The 23,265-nt window shown below is 36.8% G+C and overlaps 1 protein-coding gene across 1 annotated transcript; it reads right to left on the minus strand.

Moving 5' to 3' along the window:
- Positions 1-649: 649 nt before the first annotated feature.
- FEM1C (fem-1 homolog C) lies at positions 650-21,889 on the minus strand. The gene is given in 3 exon segments (NM_001266537.1): positions 650-3,298; positions 20,105-20,838; positions 21,686-21,889. Coding segments are annotated over 2 exon segments (1,854 nt in total). The 5' UTR covers positions 20,649-20,838; positions 21,686-21,889; the 3' UTR covers positions 650-1,988.
- Positions 21,890-23,265: the final 1,376 nt, after the last annotated feature.

Consider the following 23,265-nt stretch of genomic DNA (forward strand, 5'->3'; position numbering starts at 1 on the left):
GTGACAGTTCAAATATTTCATCAAATTTTCCCACAATAAGAGATAGTAAAACCTCTTCATCAAAAGGTTTGAGAGCATTCATTTATATGCAATTTAGCTTTTCTTAATGGTGAAATCAAATTTACAACCAAGCAAATGAGTAAGAATATCAAGCAAATGAGTAAAAAATTAAACCTCAATTATTTAACCAAAAAGTCTAACGTTCTCTTATTTACTACTCTTCATTACAAGGTTTTTACTAACTAAAGAAGACGACAAACCTAATGTGACTGTTTGCATTGATGACGCCTTAAATAGTGTAACATCAACCCTCAGAATAAAATGTCAACACAAAAATCCAAGTGAGTGATCCAGCTCATTAAACTCACAGGTAAACTGAGTTTTTCTCAAATCAATAAGAAGCTTTTTATTCAGAACAACTTCATTAAGACATATGCAGGGCAAATATGCCATCATAAATTTTATTCTGAATTACAATAAAGTGCTGAATGATAATTACCTGAATCTTTTTTCGTACTTTTCACTTATCTTAAGTTAAAAGAGCCCTTTCTGTGGCATTAGCAAATCTGTAAGAGAAAGAGAGAGAGAGAGAGAGAAAGAAAGAGAGAGAGAGAGAGAAAGAGAAAGAAAGGACTGGGGGGGGGGAGAGAGAGAGAGAGAGAGAGAGAAAGGAAGGAAGAAAGGAAGAGAAAAGAAAAAGCTAACTTCCAGTAAGGGAACAGGAAGCACTGCAACCTTTCATGTTTAACTAGGGTGACAAATAATTGAGACCAAAATAATCAAAGTAATTCATGCAAGTTATCTTTAAAGGTATACGTAAGCTTGAAGAAAGAAAGAACACTGTTACTGACCTTTGATATTATGGCAGTAAATTGCGTACTAAAATACCTTAATTATCCTAGATGCCTAGATCTGGCTTGGCAAGCATCATGCCACTGACATGCTTTAGCTCTTTTTGTAACTAAAAGTGATTTGCAGTTCAATTACTGAATATTTCAATGTGACTCATTAAGCTGTGTGATAGACTTTGAAGTTAAATTTAAGCAAATTCTCTACACCTAATCACACCATCAGCACAAGCAGGACAATGCTGGAGCAGCATGAAAGGTGGGTCACTTTAAAAAGATTCTTCCTTTTACTGCATGATATATTAAGATGACAGACCTAAATTTCAACTGGGTTAATGAGTTAGAATAGATCTGTTTCCCAAATTTAGCACACAATAATTTCAGTGGATTAGAGAAAGAAACCTCAGATGTGAAGAAAATGAAGAAAAAAACAAACAAAAAAGCTTGAGCTAAAATAGCTAACCTGCAGGTCTAAAAATTGTCATGCTACAGAGTACTTTCAAAAAATTAACTTTGTAACAAACATAAGAAAACAGTGTTTTGAGTTGAAGTTGACCAACTGCTGCATAGAAAATATGCTAACATACAACAGTCAAGTTGAAGCCTGTGCATAGAGAAGATAAAGCACTTATGGTAACTGCAAATGGTAACAAGTCCTTAAAGTTTGTACAACCTAGCATGGGTCCATAAGGAGAAAACTGTAGTAGAAATGGTTAGAACAAAAAATAAAGTAGAAACGGGGGAAACTTGAGAAGAGAAGAAAGCAGCAAGGAAAAAAGACTTTCAATTGTATAAAATTCACAAACCAGTAAAGTATAAAGACACCATGGAAAAATGGTTAACTCTGCCGCAAACACCCAACAGCAAACAAAACCAGAATGAATAAGCCTTTGGCAGACAATTTTAGAAATTTGAATGTTACATTTCTCAATAATTCACAAACAATATATTATATGGTATATTTATATTAAATACTGGGAAACCAATGTTGTAAATTTGATGCTTATAATGCTTTTAGCCAATGAGAGCACGATGATATCAATCAAGCTAAATGAATGCTGGTGTTATCACAACAGTGCTCATTTATGAAACAACTGTTACCAATTCGTGCTTTAACAGTGCTAAAATACAGTCAAGTTATCATCTATGAAGGGAAACAAAGGTCTCTAGCTTTTCTGGGATATGCCCTTTATAATATATTCTATGATTCACTATGACACGAGCAGCAAGACACTGCAATGTGGTATGATTTATAGGCTGGATCAAATTTTTAGCTATTTCCTTCTCATCCAGCAAGTCACTAGCAGTTTGTTTGTGCAAGTTTGTGGCATCAAAATGTGCACCTGATTTAATAAGGAGATTCATGATGTCTGGATGATTGTTAAGAGCAGCGATATGTAGGGGACTGTTGTCATCCGAGTCTCTGACGTTCACATCAGCACCACATTCTATCAGTATCGCAGTAACTTGTAGAGATGGAAATTTACAAACAGGGTACCGCCCTACACATGTAGTATTCTTGTCCACAGCCAGATGAAGAGGGCTGAAGTTATTCTTTCCCCTTGGATGCAGCTTAAGAAACCTGTATATAGTCTGCTTTTTGAAATGGTCCTGTTCTAGAGTACAAGGAACTTTCTCTAACAAGCAAATTAAGTGCAAAATAATAGAAAGGGCCTTATTTAACTGTAATGGGTCAGCTGGACACTGAGTTTGTTTGATAGCTCGCTCTATTTCAAGGACGCTTTTGCAAAGTATGCCCATAAGATCATCAAATGTAACAGTAGTACCCAGCAGGCCTTTAGCCCTATCCTGTAGCATAAAGGAGAATAGTTCTGCAAAAGATAATAAGCTGCTGGCGGTCATTGGGCTTAAAGGATCCAAATTGCTCTGCTGCATATCCAAAGCATACTTCCATAGGTTGATGCATCGTTTGAAATTTCCAGAGTCTGCATAGACAGCGCCTCTATATCTAATATAGTAAGAGGTATCAGGATGAGAAGGACCAAGAATACGTTCTCTGATTAATAGTGCCTGCATTCTCATCTCATCAGGATCAGCAATAAGACCTTCTAGCTCTTCCGCACTGTTCACCTCCTTGGCATAATCATAAGCCATTATTAGTGTCTGTGGCACTGGTTTACTAATAATATTAGTTCTATCACTGTACCTCATGTTCATTGCCTTTTTCCAGTATTTCAAAGCCCCAAGCAGATCTCTTTTTTTGTCTACAAATGTAGCTCCCAGAAGCTCTAGTGCATTAATACGTTCTGTCTTGCTGGTCTGTGCATGGTGTGTCAGAAAATCCACAATATTTGTGTGACCAGTCACACTTGCCGAGAGAAGGGGAGTCATTCCATAACCATCCTTTTCCATCTTGGCACAATACATAAGAAGCATCTTCATGATGTCCAAACTTCCAGATTCTGCACAATCATGCAATGCAGTATTACCTTAGAGAGAAAAAAAGAAATAACATACATTGAGGGACCAAAATAAAATGTAATATGTATATGCACTTTAGAACCTAAAAAGCAGGCAGCTTTAAGCTCCTAAGTAGGACATACTTGGTTTACAGACAAGAAAAAAAATTTCCCCCAATACCTAAAACTAGTGTCTGATACTAAACTTGTTGAATAAATGACATGACCAAATTAGTCATAAAAAGACATCCAAGGTCACCAAAAGAAATTCAGACTAATCCATGGTCTCCTGGTATTTTTCATTAATGGTTTAAAATGCATATTTTATGGCCTAAAAATGGATAGAATACAAATAACCAGCTATTCACCATTTTACTGACAAGTCATTTAACTTCCAAGTCAGTTTCCACATTTATAAACAAGGAATTGGTCTTTTTTTTTCTTTAGAGACCAGGTCTTGCTATGTTGCCCAGGCTGGTTTTAAACTCCTGGACTCAAGCAATGCTCCTGCCTCAGTCTCCCAAAGTGCTGGGATTGCAGGTATGAGCCACCATGCCCGGCCAGACTGGTCTTTAATATATCTAAGATTCTTCATTTTGACTCAGAAATTATTTTTTCAATATTTATTTCTGATTGCCAAGTTAATTTCAACTATCTTAGACAAAATTCTTGGTAACAAAGGACTTTCCCCAAAAAGCTCTCATAAGAAAAACAAATCCACGGAATCTAAAAAATATGTGGGTGGTTCAACATGAACATTAAAAGGAGATATCTGAAGTGTCCTTTCATAATGGATTATTTCCTATTATAATTTAACTTTTTAAACATTCTTTATAGCTGTACTAAATGTTCTAACACTGTCCTTTTCTTCCCACACACAGATTAAAACTGACAACCGGCACTGGCACATTAGTAAAAGCCTGTATGAAACATATTAAGAGATCAGAAACACCAGGTATTTCAGCTAAGTTTAATGATAAACATTTTACTAATCGTCATAATAGGAATTATCATGCTGATCTCTGCTATTTACATACAATGTTTACATAAAATTTAAACAGTCAGTCATTTTAGGCATGTCTGTAGAAAAGAGGTAGCATGGCAGGCTGAGACTGCTATCCTTAGAAAGACCTTCTTACAAAGTTGGACTTTTGGCTGGTAGCTGGGAACCTGGCTGGTAAACAGTTCTCTCTACTGATCTAAAACTTTCCCTAAATGATAAGGGTGTCTCACCGTACCTAAACTGTTTGTATGAACAATGCAGTTTATGCTGAATGTCTGGTTTCTTTCTGGGAGTCTAAAATTTTGGGTATGAGCTAGGCAAAGGGTACCTACATGACCACCCCCCAATAAAAACCTTTAGCACTGGGTCTGTCATGGGTTTCCCTTGGTAGAAACAGACACATATGTATTTACATTACTGGGGAAGAATATGCTCTATGTGACCCCTCACGAGAGGAACAAAGCATAAAAACACCTAAAGATTTCTCTACACCTCACCTGCACCTTTACCCCTCATAATTCAGTTGCATGTCCTTATGACGTTACAGTAATAAATCTTACCTATAAGTACAGTTGTATGGTGAGTTACCTCCAAATACGGGGGTAGCTTTGGGAATGCCCAACACAGCATGTGTACCAGAAAGTATTTTAAACCTGAATACTTCAAATAAATCTGCTTTGTAACTAAAGTTAGAAAAAAACAAGTTATTACATGAAAAATTGAGTCCTTCCACAAGTTTATCCTGTTTAGTCTTCTATGATATCTACAAGGACTATATAATTATTCTGACCCAAGGTTTCAATGGTCTACAATGTTTTTGATAAAATGTTTTAACAATGAGTAAGCTAACCAAGCACTGAAAGAGCCCAGACCTTCTGACTACCGATGTTCATTTGTTTAAAATAATTTCAATTAAACATGACTACTATACCAAGTATATTTTAAACACTCTTTTGTATTGAGGACCCCTACTATTCCCCATGTTTTTCTAAGAAATAGGCAATATAAGAGAAATCTGAATATAAAGAAATGGCTTAAATGGCACTTTTCTCTATTCAGAGTAGCACAAAATCAAGAATAAAATGTAGCAAAAGCTGGCCAACCGCAGTAGCTCATGCCTGTAATCCCAGCACTTTGGGAGGCCGAGGTAGGCAGATTATGAGGTCAAGAGATCAAGACCATCCTGGCCAACATGGTGAAACCCTGTCTCTACTAAAAACATGAAAATTAGCTGGGCGTGGTGGCACGTGCCTGTAGTCCCAGCTACTTGGGAGGCTGAGGCAGGAGAATCGCTTGAACCTGGGAGGCGGAGGTTGCAGTAAGCGGAAATCGCGCCACTGCACTCCAGCCTGGTGACAAAGCGAGACTTCGCCTCTGGAAAAAAAAAAAAAAAAAAAAAAAAAGAGGTAGCAAAAGCCAATTTAATGAACTATATTTCTATATTTATTGAAAAAATACAAAATATATTTATTCTGAATACACCCACATACCAGGAGAAAAAAAGTAGCTTTAAAAAAACAATAAGGAAGACTTTCACATCTAGTAATGGCAGAGACACCTGTAACGTGATCATCCTCCCACTAACAACTAAAAAAGCTGAAAAATGTATTTTTAAAAATCTGCTTGACAGGATAAGACATAACAAGGGTACAATATGCAGAAGAAGAAAAAACTAGAGAGGTCAAGTCCAGAACTTGAGGCAGCTTTCCCACAATGGCCTCCACCAACTCTGGAAGAGCTAGCTGAATAACTAACTGAGCAGAACTTCTGACAGCCTTGCAGGGATAGAGGGGAAAAATGGAGCCTACAGCCTGCTAAGAAAGGAACTTAGAAAATTCCCCACACTTTGGGTTAAAGCTCCAACTTTAACCCTAGGGAGTTAAAGTTAACTGCAAATAGACTAGCTATCACAAAAACTTAAATCTAATTTAAGATCATCTCATTATTGAATTAAAATAATCCAGGATTGCTAGTATACATAATTAAAAGCCAGAAGCAAATATAAATACTATTTAGAGGAAGATATTATCATAGTAGGGTTCAAATTATTTATATTTTTCATATGTAATGCTTGGTATCCAATCAAAAATAATGAAAAGAAAATAAGGAACCATAACATAAAAAACAACAGAAATAAAGAGCTGACAGAAAAGCCCACCAGGAGACCCAGATAGTGCAGTTTATCAATACAGATTTTTAAATAATAGCTATGCTTAGCATATTCAAGGAGATTTTTTAAAATTGGGAATTCAACAGAAAACTGGAAACTGAAAATTCAAGTAGACATTCTAGAACTGAAAAACTCAGTGGGTGGCTTTAAAAGTGGATTTACACACAGCTGAATAGAAAATTAGTAACTGGAAGATAAGTCAGATGAAAATATACAGAAAGAAGCAGGGAGTGGTAAAAGAACAGAAAAGATGGAGACTGTAAGAGAAAGAGGGAACAATGTCAGAAGATTGTTAACATACTCAAAACCAGAATTCAAGAGGAAGAAAATGGGTCCCAAAGCAATATTTAAGAAAAGATAAAGCCCAAGAATTTTCAGAAGCTGATGAAAGCTTAAACTGCAAATTCAGTAGGTTTTGCAAACTCCAAGAAGGATAAATAAAAAGAAAAACACATTGACATACAACGCAGCAAAACTGCTGAAAACTAAGGACAAAGAGAAAAATCTTAAAACAAGAGAATGAATGGAAATTACCTATAAAAGAGCAACAATCTTATAGCAAAGTTTTCATCAGGAACAACAGAAGCTAGGAGACATGAAATGGTATTTAAAAGCACGAAAGAAAAGTAACTGCCAACTTAGAATTCTATACCTGTATCAAGAATAAATGTCAAATAAAGAACGCTTTCAGGAGAGAAAGAAATGAAACGGAAAAAATTAAGATATTTATTACCAGCAGATCTAAATACTATATGGTGTTCTTTAGGCAGAAGGAAGATGAGCCACATGGAAGCCTGGAGATATAGGCAAAAACATCAACAAAAAGGGTAAATTTGTGAGTGTATCTAAATAAATATTGATTTTAAAAATAATAATATATTGTAGGGCTTGAAATACATACATAGAAATGAAACATTTGACAGCAATACCATGACAGTAAGGAGAGTAATTGGTGTTACCGTGTTCTAAGATCTTTTTATTGTAAAGATATAAAATTAGAAATTTATGTTAGCCTTTGATAAGTCAAAGTAATGCTACCTAGAATAACTACTAAAATAATAGAGGGCATGCACATAACTATATTTTCTCTAACATAGAGAAAAAATTGAAATAATAATCCAAAAGGTGGCAAAAAAGACCAAGGAATACAAAACAGGCAGGGCAAATAAAAATCAGAAAAGTACCCAGGAGATGAAAATCCAAAAATATCAGTAATTACATTAAATGTAAGTAAACTAAATGTTTAATTTAAACATTTAAAAGAAAGTGTCAGACTGAGGATACAAAGAAAAGACAAAAACTTAAAAGACAAAAACTGTCAGACTGAAGATACAAAGAAAACTCATGACACACTGCCCACAAGACACACCTTAAATATATGGGTAGAAAATGATCTTCAGAAATGAAAGGTTGGGAAAAAAAATACCCTTTGCAAAACTTAAATATTAAGAAGCTGTCTGATATTAAAATATGAAAGTAGACTTTAATGCAAAATACATAATTAGCAACAAAAGGAAATATTTTATGTTAAAAAATTCAAAATATACAGATACAATTCTAAACTTTCCACCTAATAACATAGAATTAAGTTACATAAAGTAAAAATCGACAGAACTACTAGGAAAGCAAACAAATCTGCAAACATTAGTACATCTAATCATATCTTTCTCAGCTTAGAAGACCAAAACCAGCAAGGATAAAGATTTGAACATTACAAACTTCATTTAACTGGCATAAATAAAAGAACATGGCAATCAATAACCATAGAAAACAATTTTGCCCCCAGGGATACAGGGAGCATGTCCAAATACTGACCATATTCTCAGCCATAAGGCAAGTCTCAACAACTGTCAAGGGACTGAAGTCATTGAGTATGTTCTAAGTCCACTTACGAATGAAGTTAGATATCCAAAACAAAAAGATAACTAGAAAAACCTATTTGAATTATTAATACTCTTCTAAATAATTCGTTGGTCAAAGAAGCAAGCCCAATGAAAATCAGAAAATATTTTCAACTGGATGGTAATAAAAACACTAAATAACAAATTAGATAAAAAGAAAGGCTTAAAAAATAGCTAAGTTTCTATATAAAGAAGTTACAAGAAAAAACAGTAAATTAGAGAAAGTAAAAGCAAACAGTAAAAAAAAATTAATGAAAAAAAGGGACAAGTATGCGAATATAGCATTTTTTTATATTCCTACATTTTATTTAACTGTTGCCCCCTTTTAATCTTATATTAATAACTTTGCAAGGTAGAGATGATAAACTCATTCTACATGCAAATAGAAAAGAGAATTTAGTGGGAAAATATAAACTCCTGTCTCCCAACTGCCAATTCAGTGTACTACTCATTTCTAAGGTCATATTTTAAATGCCAGTCATATTAAACCTCAGTGAATAAATTATATCTAATATAAAACCAAACCTCATAATAGAACTTCAACCAGTCACATCACTTTCCAACTCAGAAAGCTTTCACACTTCCTCTAAGGAAAAGCAGACAATCTTTGAGATGGCCTTCAAAATTCTACATCATTGATTCTCAAAAGCACTATCTATGTGGAGAGAGCAATGAGGAAGAAATCTATAGTTTCAGAAAACATTGTATAAAGTAAAGTTTAATATTGGATTTTCAGGGATATGGATTTTAAAAGACTAACAAATATTTCCCTACCTTATCTCTTTAACTTCATTTCTCATTATCTCCGGAATGAATGATTCACTGTGCATTTAACTAAGGGACTGGCAAACTTTTCCAGTAAAAGGCCAGATAGCATTTTAGGTTTCCAGGCCATAAGGTCTCTGTTGTAACCACTAAACTCTGCCAAGTACCATGAAATATGCTATGGTAGTATGTTAAATTAATGGACATGTCTGTTTTCCAACAAAACTTTTACTTATATACTCCAAAATTTGATTTTCATGTAATTTTCATGTGTCATAAAATATTTTTCATTTGATGTCTTTCTCAACCATTACAAAAAAGTAAAAACCTTTCTTAGCTCTCAGGCAGTACTGAAATGGGGTGGGCTGGATTTGAACCCTGGGTCATAGTTTGCCAAACCTGCTCTAACCCCAGAAGACACTGTCTGCATCTCCCACACACAAGGCAGAAATTCTGCTTATGCTTCACATTATTCGATCCTAAGTACTTCTCCCAGCACCAGGAACAAACAGCCCTGTTCACTTCTACCTCTATGCCTCTGTTCTTGATTTTTCTATAATGCACTTCCTTTTTTACCATTTTAACTTCTTGTACTTCAAATTTCACTAGAAATTTCAACTGCTTAAAGAGGTTTTCTTGGTTGTATCATATCGATTTTATCATTGTGAGAATACCTGGTGAATAAATATATGAGTCATCCTAATAATTATTCACATAGCTACTATTATAATACCTTATAATAGTATAATGCTACTGCTTCACAAATAAGTCCTTACCTAAACAGTCTATTCTTAAAGTACACGGATCCTGTATTATATTTCTTTTATATCCCAGAAGCAATTAGCACACTGTTAAAGATAAGGTAGATTCTAAATTTTTAATATTTGATATCATAAAAAGTAATTCAATCTTAGCTTTTGCAAACAAAATAAGTTCAAAAAGTTATATCCTAGAAGGAGATCTTTTTAATTACTCTAACAGGTTAAGTGTATAACCACTACACTGTTCTGCCCTGGAAGGCCCTAAAGGTAAGTTTTTAAATTATAGCCTAGAGCATTACTTACAGCTTAGAAAACAGAGGCAAAAGAAAAAAAAAAAAAGCATGATCTTAAATCAATTATAACTTTTGTGTCATTTCTCCAAATCTTTTTATATAGTATGTTTTGACAAAGTTATAATCAGTATATATATAACTGTTTCCTGCTTTTCACCTACATCTTGGGCATTCCATCATGTGTTATTACATCATCTGCATAGTTTCTGTAACTACACAGATTCTACATAATCCTTCTTAATGGTTTTATGGTGAAAGTTCAAGCAAGGGAACATGTCATACTTTACATCAACATTTCCCTGTTGATGGACATCTGCACTGCTTCAGAATTTTTACTATTAAAATTAATGCCTAAAAAACTATAAGGACAGATAACAAAGCAGTGATTGGCAAGGGCTAGGGGCTGGGAGAGGGGTTTAATGCAAAGGAGCATGAAGGACATTTTTGTTCTTACCTTTAATAAATGAGTAGTATATGTTTGTCAAAAATTACAGTACTGTACACAAAAAAGTATGAATTTTATTGCATGTAAATGCTTAGCTAAAATAGAATCAAAAATGTGTGATGGCTTAATACACATTTTCAATTCACTACCAACGGGATTATAACAACTGTTTAAAGTTCCACTTTATAGTATTCTTTCTACGACTGAAATTAACTTTTTAATTTATATTACCTCTATTCCTTGGTAAACAGAATATTTTCTCATATCTGTTTATAAACTTTATTTTCTTTCATGACATATCTATGTTTCAGTTTCTGAGATTAATCTGGCTTTCTATGTATAAGCACTATACAAAATGATAACCAGTTGTTTGTAAAATTGACTGTAAATATTTTGCTATGTCAGTTGTTTCAAGTATTAGATATGCTATAATTATTAAATGTAATTTTTTGTGAAAAAGTATAACAAGCCAAATTTAAAAAGTGAGTTACCAGGGTCTTGTAACTAGTACGTGCTGTTAACATGCCAAAGATCATTAAAATCATATTTTCTTTCTTGCTAGGTAACATAATTGATTTTGAAGTTTGGGTGCATAACAATACATGCCAAGTACTATAGATTCAGCTCAAGAATTTTCCCTGGATTACATAGGCCCTTTAAAAACATTCCCATAATACAGTGATCGTACTTCCCAAAGATTTTCCATCTCCACATCTTGTCTTCTTTTTGAATTCTCAGAATGAGAAAGACGATGAAAAATAAAACAACACAAAGTTCAAAAGTAAATATTACCAGGCATCTGAGATGAAATTAAGGATATGCACCAATGAAATTTAATGAATTTACCTTTGGCTAAAGAAAAAAAAAAAGAACAGAAAAAGAAAAACACATTATATTAAACAATTCTCAATGCAGAAAAAGTTCATTTGGAGAAAAAAAATATTCTGGCACTGAATTCATAAAAAAAAGAAATTTTCATGATTTCTCAAAAGACATGTTTGTTAAATATAGGCATTTCTTAGAAATCAGGTTAATGGCACAACATTAAGTATTAATTCTGTTAAAGCATTTCTCTAGAAAGCTAAAATAGTATGATACAAATATATTAATTTTCAAATTCATAATTTAACACAAAAACAATGCTAAGAAAATCTGGAAGAATGAAAAGTGCCATTTTCACTGGGATGCTTCTGGGATGAATATTAAGGTCAGGAAACTATGGTAAGTGCTCATGCATTAAAGGATGGTAGTATTCCTCAAGAAGCATCTGAAGTGCCAATCTTCACTGCTGTTAATTTTAAAGACACCTGTAATCTTTTAATAGCAGGTGAGTAAGACATTAAAAATTCATGTTCAACTGTGAAGCTTAGGTGCCTAGGAATAGAATCAATATTTTTTTCAAATTAGGTAACCCAAAAACATAGCTGTATTTTGAGAAAGAACTAGTTAGAGGTCTAAGAATTATCTGGGTCCAAACCAAATGTTTTGAGTTTGACAAGGGCCAGTGATTGTTACCAACCAACCACCTAAATCATAAAAGAGCTTCAACATAACATATAAATATCTCAATTTGGATAAAATTGCCAAGATTCACCAGGATGAAGTCAGTTGCTAAACCACCCTCATGGAGTAGACAGAATTTACTGCTCTTTTTAAAAAAACAAAAATGTCCTCCTAAGGACTGCAACACATTTAACAAACACAAAATGTCTTTAATTTAAATTGCTTTTTCTAGCAATAACAACTTGGTAGATTCTGCTGTTTGTAAATTCCTCATGTATTTCAAGCTTTGTGTGTGTGTTTAGAATAAGTCAAATAAAGCTGTGCTTCTCAAACTTTCATGTATAAAATCACCAGAGAATCATAATAAAATGCAGATTTTGATTCAGATCATCTGGGCTGGATCCAAGTGATACCTATGCTGCTGGTCCTACAGTAGCAAGAAAATAGAGAAAGAATCTTATTTTCTTGTTTGCTAAATGGATACCTGCCACATAGCTCATATATCTAATAGCAATATCAAGTCATATGAACATAAATTTTTTTTTTTTTTTTTTTTTTTTTTGAGACGCAGTCTTGCTCTGTGCCCCAGGCTGGAGTGCAGTGGCGCGATCTCGGCTCACTGCAAGCTCCGCCCCCCGGGTTCACGCCATTCTCCTGCCTCAGCCTCCCAAGTAGCTGGGACTACAGGCGCCCACCACCACGCCTGGCTAGTTTTTTGTATTTTTTTAGTAGAGACGGGGTTTCACGGTGTTAGCCAGGATGGTCTCGATCTCCTGACCTTGTGATCCACCCGCCTCGGCCTCCCAAAGTGCTGGGATTACAGGCTTGAGCCACCACGCCCGGCCATGAACATAAATTTAAATGGAGGGCTAAGTCACAGCCCTGTTTTACACCAAACAGAAATAAAATTGTATCATTCCTCTTTATTCTAAATTTAACCATATGACAAAGCAGGAATGGGTGTGTTTTACAATTAGAATACAAAGTTTCATCCATGGAAAAGTTCCCGCATAGTAAAAGGCACAGCACCAGTAAATCCTGCAGTCTATTCCTAACAATTTTCTTGTTTAAGCAAGACATCATGTAAGTGACACAAAAATTTATTTAAAAATCAGTTTGTAGAATAAAAATCCAAATTGGTCTAAACACCACCATCAAAAACATTAAAAAAAAAAAACACAGAATGGGAGAAAATATTTGCAAATGATATTCAGGGGTGATGAAAAGCTGATAGTTGTCATGGTTGTATAACCCCTTGAACATACTAAAAAGTGACTGAATTGTATACACTTTAAGTGATTTTGTGAATTTTATCTCAATAAAGCTGTTTTAAAAATCCAATTAAAATAAAAATATTGTATTTTTGGTGAAAGTATAAGTTTTGACTGATAGAAGCCACAATTAGAAGGTCTTATAATAGATTTATTTGGAAAGACACAAAAAATCCTCATCTTTCTTTCTTCAGCCTACTATGCTTGGCACCAACCCATTCCTTCCTCAACTTTGTAGTTGGGGTGGGGCTGAGTACAGAGGTGGTCCACTTGTAAGATGAGGACAGGGTGTGTGGTTCAATTGCACAATAATGCTGATTCCAAGTATTTTATTCCCCAAATAACTAATAGGTGTGGGTTGATGGAGGGGATAAGGGATAGAAGGAAAAAAACAACTTAGGGTATCAAAGGAGCACTAGAAGAAGGATTCTCTGCTTAGAAGTTTCTCTTCCCCATGTGTAGTCTATCATGAGAGATACTCAAGAACAGAAGTTCAAAAAAAAAAAAAAAAAAGGAAATTAAAAAAAAGAAGATAAATTGTGCCAAGGCTACTATGTGCCCTTCTTTCACTAATTCTTTGTATAAGGCACTGAGCAAAGAACAAACAGAAATTTCACAATAAAGGTCCTTGAGCTTACGACAAAGTTAAATGCTAAAAAATATCTGCATCCAAAGAGGTAAGATGCATTCTTATAACCTGAGGAAGATGAGGAATTGCATTTGAAATGAGTCTTGATGTTAAGTAGAATTTTCAAGGCTAAGAGCACTGGAGCTAAGGGATGAGGACTAAAAACAACTAATTATGTGTACAAAACTCAAATGACAGAAAACTTCAACATTATAATTCCCTGTCCTCTAGTTCACAGACTCCCTATTCAATCACAGCTCTTCCCAAATGGAGGAAAAAAAAGAAGGAAGACATGTTTTGATCAGATTTGCATCCATGTGACTTTTTCATCTGGGTCTCTCCCTATCTCTTCCATTTCTATCTTCCATCACATATATTCCTGATGCCTCAACAGCATAAATCTATGTGATACCCAGGGTTTCCTGAATTTTATTTCAAACAAACATATTTTATCAATCAATGAAAATCTGATAAAAAATGAACCAGTGAAGGAACCACATTGTATCCGAAGGCCAGTAAGTGAAACATAACTTCTATCTTAAGTTCATGTTACTGCCACCAACAATATCAACAGCAGTAGTGCTCAGGATCTACTCATTCTCACCAAACTGTTCAATTCTGTGAGGATTCACAGTTCAAAATCCAATCTCCAGGGACAAAGGACCACATGGATATTTCCCTATTGAACTCAATTTGCACACCATCTACAGCTTAGTTTATCCAACTAGGATATCAATTCTTCCCAAGGACACAGAAAAGTGTGCCAGGGGATACAAGAGGGAAAAGAATGAACATGGAACAACTTGCAAGAGTAACTTCATAATTTGGGATTAAAATGTTCATGAATTCAACTAATTAAAGTTATTTAAACATTATTGCTTAATCAAAATAAATATAGATATATTATGGAGTATAATTTTAAGTCCCTCCCTTCCCCCTTTTATTTTTCTCTGTAAATAGGTGTGCTGAGGTAACCAACAGCTGAGAAGAGTTTTCAAAGTCAAGAAGGAAAAGAGAACTTAAGCTTCCAACACTCACATAGTACTAAAGTATACTAAAATAACCTAAAATGACAGCAATCATTATCTTAGTCATCTGAATACCAACAGCTTTTAGTTTACAAGGGAGATTTTCTCATTTGAGATTCTTGTGCATTTACAGTGGGGAATTAAATAAGATTTTTCTTTAGCATTTCCTTGACTAAAATACATCTATACTCTAAATGCCTATTCTATGAGAGAGAAATAACATAAAGCTTTGGATTTGCTTTAAATTACTATAGAAAACAAAAGGAAAGTAGAAACTTTTTTTTTTAACTTTAGCAAATGGATAATCGTTGAAGTAAGATGATGAATACATAGTGGTTCAATGTCTTCTCTCTGTGTAAGTTAGAAAATTTCCATAATGAAAAGGCAAATCATCTGTCTGAACTAGCTCTCTCAAACCCTTTTAATGCTAGCTATCCTTGCCACATGCCTACATGGATTTCTCCCTTTTCTGAACCCCTATATTCTACCTGTGCTACTCATTTTTGTCCAACTACTGTCTTCCTTTGTTACTTCAAGTCTTCATGCATGTATTTATTTCCCTACAGAAAGGCCTATAAAACATAGTGCTTGCCATCAAGGAGCTTATAATCTTTCCTCTCTTAAATCCAACATTTCCACTCAACAAGCTCATTTAGGGCCAGATACTCTTCCTATTGCATGGGATAAAAACACCAGGTCTTTAGCCTCAAAGACCAGGTAGTAGAATGCAGTTAGACGTCACAATGTTGTAGTAGAATGTAGTTAGATAAGTTTTCTCTAAAAACAAGCAAGCAAACAAACCACTCCAGTTAGTCCTCTCCTGAAAAACTTTCACTGGCATGAAAAATAAAATCCAACGCCTGTACCTCGATTAAATGTCCTTTAAAATCCAGCCCTGAGTGCCTTTTAGTTCAAATATGCCTACTTTCCAATTCCTAGACCCTCCAAGCATATTATTCAATGTGCCTTTCCTTATGCCATTTTCTAAACCTGCAAAACTGCCAAAACCCTTCTACCGATCTACATCCCAACAAACTTTCTGCAGATCTAAACTGCAAACTGTCTGTAGATCTAAACCCCAAAATTCAAGGCCCTGTTTAACTACTACTTTCTTCATGAAGCATTCCTAGTCAGTACACTCGCTCTAAAATCCTACAGCATGGATTACTTACACTATTCCTTCAGAAGTTAAAAATGTGACACTTCGTGTCTTGTCATCACCTCCAAAATGTCCCACAGAATGCCTTGCCTACAGAAAGTTCATGTTAATTACCTTATTACCAATTTACTTAATTATTTTGGGTATCTAAACTGACTGATGAATGAGAACAGAGTGTCTTCCGGAGCCAGTCTCCAAATCTGAGCCTACAGTTTTCTATTGGTCTGTAGTACTGAATCAAGAACTTTTAGCTGCTCAATTTCTGTTAGAATTAGGGTTTAAAGTGGCACTGAAGAGGACTTCACTTTGGATCTGCAAAGTTCTAAGTCCAAACAAAAACAAAAACAACCCCAAAACACAAACAAACAAAAGAACCAAAAGAAGCCAAAGATGACTATAACCATGAAGCGCTGAGATCACTGTGATAGCTCCGAGGACTCACCTAATCACTTCAGATTTAGTCTAGATTCTTAAATAGGAACAACTCCTGTCTCAAAACTCAATTGCTATGACTGTTAAACTGAAGAGGTATTCCTAAATATATCAAAGATTTTCTCCCCTTTTGGAATGCCATGGGAAAAGAAACCCATTGTCCCCTCAGGTTATAAGTTGCTGGGGATAAGGTATTTCCAAATATCTAATAGAAGAAAGCACAACTGTTGCACTTACCATACTGTGGTTTAAGTATCTGCTTATGAACCTGTCTCTCCAATCAAACCATGAGCTCCTCAAGAGCAGGGAATCAAGGACTGGATATCTTGTCTTATTCCTCTTTGTATATCCTAAGTCTAACAGCCTGGCACACTGAGGGACTCAACTACTGCTCTCTCAATTAGTGAATTCCACCTTAGGTTAAAACATGTTCAAAATGCCAACAGCCTGTTAAAAAGTAATGAAAAGAGGTTAAATAATATGTTCAAATATCAACGCCTGTTTAAAAGTAATGGAATGTAGAAGTCACATGCATTTTATCTTTAAGCAGACCAAGCACAATGTATTGACATTTTCTTTCCTCAGAACCATTTCCAGTGAATGACACACAAAGTGTCCTAAGGAATTATTCTATTTTAACTCTAGTTTTATTAATCTTTTCTACTTTTTGAATGGGGCTAAAAAAGTGGGGGAAAATCCTCTCTTGCCACTATATCACATCCTTCTCCAGTGTCCCTGCCTTAGTTCCAATTGGTTCCTGTTTTTGTTACCATTAACCCATAGGAAAAAATACAAAACCAATGAGAGAATGAGTAGTGAAGCTTCAGGATCAGAGTGGAGAAGGATGCACATGTACTTTAATCTGCCCCCAACATTCATGAAGAATCACTATGTAAATTAAAAGATACCATGAAAAGGTAAAAATTCTGCACATAAAGTGACAATATCTATATGCATGTGTATGTGTAAAAAGTTGAGGTTACTAGAAAACAATTTTTGGGATGAAATTGTTTTCTCATGTTATATGTAGTTTTTTAAAAGACATACATATTAGATATTAACACTGGGGGGAAAAATGACTTAGAATTAGTTTGGTCAAAAGAGAGAACATACATACCCTCACATATAAGGCTAAAAGATGACAGTGGTGATAAAAGGAACATTCTTTTGAAAGAGCTCAAAGGTAATCAAGTTAAATACTGTTCGCAGCTTCTCAGGAGAAAATGCTGAAAAAATATGAGCTATTTATATTAGAGTTATCTCATATATTATATCTCCATAAGTATATAAAGCTTTGAAAAATATAAGGGAAGTAATACCAGTTCTCATCTCTCCAACAGCATAGGAGTTTAAAACATATCCCAATTTGATTTAAATATGAGTTTATCAATAATCTCTACATCAAGTTGATGAATAAAAAGCCCAAAACAAAGAAACAAAAAATTCAACAAACCTAAACAAGCAGCCATGATTTCAAACGTGGTTAGTTCAGCAGTAATTTGTTGTCTTAAAACAAGCATTCTTCAAAAGAATAATTGTTTGGAGAAAAAAAAAAAAAACCCATGCTGTCATTTGATCTACCAAGCCACCTCTAAAGATAATCAGGAACAAATGAAAACACTTATTAGAAAGAATGTTTACAGAAACATTTTTTATCATACTGAAAAACTGGAAGCAACATAAAACTCCATTAGTAGAAGAGTGTGCAGCTATTGAAATTAAAGAGCTATAATTGGTAATGTTAAACACTTATTAAGCTAAAAACAGGTTATAGAACAGCATATAAAACTGCATACATACATCGGTACACAAAATTCAGAAGTATCTTTGGAAGTATTATCCCTGAGTACTGGGATTTTGTGGGATTTTTACACTTCCTCTGGGAAAAAAATTCAGAAAAATCACAATGATCTTGTATCATTTTTATAAAAGATCACACTATCTACAGTAAATATGCTCAGTAACTATACAGTGCCCCGTAATTGTGTGGTTTAACCTTTCTGAAAGGCAGACACTATCACAATTGCAAATGTACATACATTTACATTTGATTTAGCAATTCTAAACACAGGTATTTATACTACAGTTTATTCTCACACAAGTGAGAAAAGAACCTAAGACACATTTTTGTTCAAGAATGTTCACAGCAGCATTGTTTATATTAGTAAAGTACTGGATGTGACCTAAATATCAACCAATAGACTAGATAAATTATGTACATTCATACAATGAAATACTGTATAGCCATGAAACAGAATGAGGTAGGTATGTGTGTTCGAGTTGAATGACATCCAAGGTTAGAAAAATAAATAAAGATAGAAAAGTATGTAATCAACCACTAGACGGAAGGCTACACAAACAGGTATGCTTGTACATAGACAAGTATGCTTGTATTTGCATAGACCAGCTCCAAAAGGACACATAAAAAACTGTAAATAGTGGTTGTCAGCGCCTTAGACATCTAGAAATCAGGAATAAAACTTTTTATTCAAACGTAAACCAACAATGTAAACCAATTTACACTGTTTGATTTTTTTAACATGTCTATATGCTACTTTTAAATTTTAATAGCTTTTAAAAATTAGGTAGTGAATTATTTTGCTGTCGTATAAATAGACTGGTGTAAGGAAAGTTAAGGTTTTCATGTATCAAAATTATGCTATCAAGACAGTTGCTTTTAAGGGTTAAGAAAAATTCTGAACTACTTTTCCCTGCTTTTAGTTTATTACAATCAACAAAAATTATACAGTCATAAACCGGAGCCCTTCTTCTGGACAAAGGTGTTTACACTGTTGCTAGCCAACAAATCCACATCTGTTTAATCTAGTCCTTGTTTTTCACACTCAGTATTGAAGCAGTTTAAAATGTGTTTTCTGTCTTGCTATATTTAATGCATGTTCTTATAAAAGGATTATCTATTGACTACAAACAAATATAGAATAAAGGAACAGATTTTCTCCTTTCCACTGATAATAATCCTTCCAGGTCAGTTTGGCCTAGCCTTCTCTGTCAGAAGTGAAATGACTACCTAGAACAAACAAGACCATGACTCAATAACTACAGTAGTTTCTACTCCAAGGTTGTTCTAAAAAACAAAAAAACAAGACAACAAAAAGCTAAGAAAAACGTATTACACTTAACCATATTCCCAAGTAGATTAAGTATAAGCCTAAAGGCTCAGAACGGCTACTACTAACATGATCTGTAACTTCGGGGAAACCCATTTCCCAAGAATTTTAAGTTACTCCAAATAAGAGAGAAAATACTGCTTAACAGAGTAACAGAAGTCTTTTATCACATTTTTTCAATGTATTACCAAACATCAGAGAAACACTCAACAAAGTCATACTGGAAGACTTACCTAATCAAAACAGGTCTGTCGATGTGGGTTTACTCAACACCAGTGCTTATAATTATGTATCAAACTTCCTGAAAATAAGTGGTAAACGCTGAGAAAAACAAAGAAGCTGAACTCACCTTTAACACTTTTTCTATTAACATCTGCCCCCTTTTCAAGTAAATACTGAGCAATCTCTTTATGTCCTTTGTAACATGAAATCATCAAGCACGTATGCCCATGTCGGTTTGACACTTCCAAATCAGCTTTGTGTTCTACGAGGTACTTCACTATTTCCAAATGGCCATCAAAACACGCAGCTCGAAGAGGAGTTGAATTGGTTAAAGTCGTGTTGTTGACAGATGCTCCATGATTTAACAAGGACTGGACCACCTTCAGATGTCCTGCTGCAGAAGCGGCCCATAAAGGGGGAGCCCCCTCAATGGTTTCGCCATCAAAATTGACGGAGCCCCCAACTTCTATGGAGGCACTGCACTGCTCTAGGAGGAATTCTACCATGTCAAGGTGCCCATACCTGGCGGCCATCAAGAGTGGCGTGGCCCCATTTGTTTTTTCAGAGATCAAGGAGGAAACCTCCTCTTTGGATTTGCTTGCCAACAATTTGGTGAGAAGCCGGAGTTTGCCATCCCGAGCTGCGTTAAATACTGCTGTCTTTAGATCCATTTATGTCCAGTTGAGAGGCTGTACTTTATTTATCTTTCGAAGTAGAGCTCCAGTTTAACTCTATCGACACAGGCAAGAGGCACAGGAACCAAAGTTCAATGTTAATTGCTGCACCCCAGAACGGATACACAAACACACACAGTATGTTCCGTCCTACTGCTTTCCAACATCTGACAACCAGGGCACCAAACTAGAGAAAGAAAAAAAAAAGTAGCAGCATTTAATTTTCTATAGAAGAAGGCAAAACACTTCTTAATTTCCACTTCTGTAGGAAGAAAGGAATAAAACCTATACTTCAGGCACTACTCCGTACCACACCCCACCTCCCACCCCCAAAGAAAAGGTGGTAAAGAAAAATACAGAAGGGCACACCGAGACCCAAATGTTCTGGTCGCAGGCAGCCTCCTCTATGTGTGGAAAATTTAAACACTACAGGCAGCCCGTTTTTTCGCCTCCAGCTCTAACCAGCCAAGCTTTGTTCTAGTTTTGCTTTGCACACGCCCAGGGAGCGTACAACCGCAAGAGGCAGGAGACTCGGGTTCAGAAATGTTTCTCTTTCTTGCAACTGCAGGCGAGCTGGCCAAGGGCGCCAGGCTGGAAGGCCTCACTGAGGCCGGGTTTCGAGAAGGTACAAAAAGGCCGGATACACCAAACCTCGGCTAAGGCCAAAACTCTGCCCCGAAAGATTCTCTTTCTTTTAAAACTACTCACGGCTCTCAGGAAATCCGCCTGCTTTTTAGTCATTAACTTCGCCCGCCCCGTTTTGATCACCCCTCACCCCCCGCCAAGGGATGATCCGCAGGTTCCTCAAACCACAGTCGCCCCAACACAACCTTCTCCTCTCCCTATTCTAGACAACGGCAGCCCCCTCCCCAATCTCCTCCGTTGACCACAACCCCCTCCCGATGGGCCAAGCCTGTGGCCTCCAGCCCGCTGCCCGCCTTCGGCTCCCCCGGCGCCCTCCTTCCCGCCCAGGCCTTCCGCGGGCATCTCAGGCCCCGGCCCGAGCCCTGGCAGGCCGCCGCCGCCGCCACTACCTGCCCGGAGACTAGTCCTCCCCGCCGCCGCTGGTCACTCGGGCTCTGGCCGTCCCCTTCAAAGGGAAACGGTTGTCCCCGCCGTCGCCCGGGCCGCCCTGCTCCGCCTGCGGCCGCACAGCTCCTCCATGCCCCGCGCCCCACAGGAATGAATCCGGCCGCGCTGTTCGCCCCGCCCCGCCACCCGAGCTGCCTCCCGCCCTCTCAGTCAGCTCGGGCTGCAGCGGCTGCAGCTACTGCTGCGACGGATGGTGTAATGGGCTGCGAGCCGGGGGCCGGACAAGCCTGAGCAGAGCTTCACATCACTGACTGTGCAGCCACGCCATTGGGCCGGGGGAGGGCGGCGGCCGCTGCCAGCAACCGCCTAGGGGCGGGGCGGGTCGTTGCGGCCGGGGCGGGGCGACGGGGCGGGGGCGGGGCCGTGAGCTGCTGGAAGGACGTGCCTGCGTGCAACGTGCCGGGGGGCGGGGCGCTGCGAGGGGGCGGATCTGCGCCCATCAAAGCGGCCTGAGGCAGCTGGAGTTCTGAGGTCTCGCTGGCTCCTCTCCACTCGGATTTTCGGGGTGCTCCCTTAGGGAATCTTTCGATCCCATCTCAGAGCCCCCAGAAGGGAAGTGTATTAGTCCGTTTTCACGCTGCTGGTAAAGACATACCCGAGATTGGGTAATTTATAAAGAAAAAAAGCTTTAATGGACTCAGAGTTCTGTGCGGCTGGGGAGGCCTCACAATCAAGCCAGAAGGGGAAAGGCACGTCTTACATGGCAGCAGGCAAGAGAGAAAATCAGAGCCAAGCAAAAAGGGAAACCTCTTATAAGACAATCAGCTCTCATGAGACTCACTACCACCAGAGCCGTATGGGGGAAACAGCCTTCTTGATTCAATTATCTCCCACCAGGTCCTTCCCACAACACATGGGAATCATGGGAGCTAAAATTCAAATTTGGGCGGGGACCAGTATTACCCTCACACACATGAAGGCTCTTCCACTAGTCTTCTGTCCTTACTTTGGTGGGCTGTAGAGGACTACGTGCTCCCAAACAGGGTGTTTCTGACCCATAAGTCCTGCTCTTGCAAAGGAAGCAGGGTGTTCCCCATAAGTCCTGCTCTTGCAAACGAAGTCAGGGAAAGGTCAGAAAAACAACAATGTGTCTTGTGACTTGGTAACATTCCACAAACAACTGTATAAAATAAAGCAGAGCATGCCATTCGAGGCGGCCGCCATGTTTGTCTTGTCTTGTGTTGTCTTGTGTGTTCATTCCTTTGTTTAGGAAACACGCAGACCCCTACAGTGGGCCCTGGAAATTACCAAGCTCATAATTACACCTCGGAACACACACAGAGGAAACCAAAGTTTCAGAAATGAGATTAGTTTTGGAGGCTGCCAAACGTGACTCTCTTTTTAAAGTAGCCTCTAAAAAATATAAAGGCCACGAGAAATGGTAAACCTTAAGAGCAATGTAAAGTCAATGAGATCAAGTTCTTGAGCTCTGAATAATAAAACCGGGAAATAAAGCTAAAAAGGTTATATATATGAATGAAAAGAATTACTTCTTCATACAGTAGTTGATAAATCTCTGGAA

This window comes from Macaca mulatta, chromosome 6 (genome assembly GCF_049350105.2).
Source record: "Macaca mulatta isolate MMU2019108-1 chromosome 6, T2T-MMU8v2.0, whole genome shotgun sequence".
Lineage (NCBI taxonomy): Eukaryota > Metazoa > Chordata > Mammalia > Primates > Cercopithecidae > Macaca > Macaca mulatta.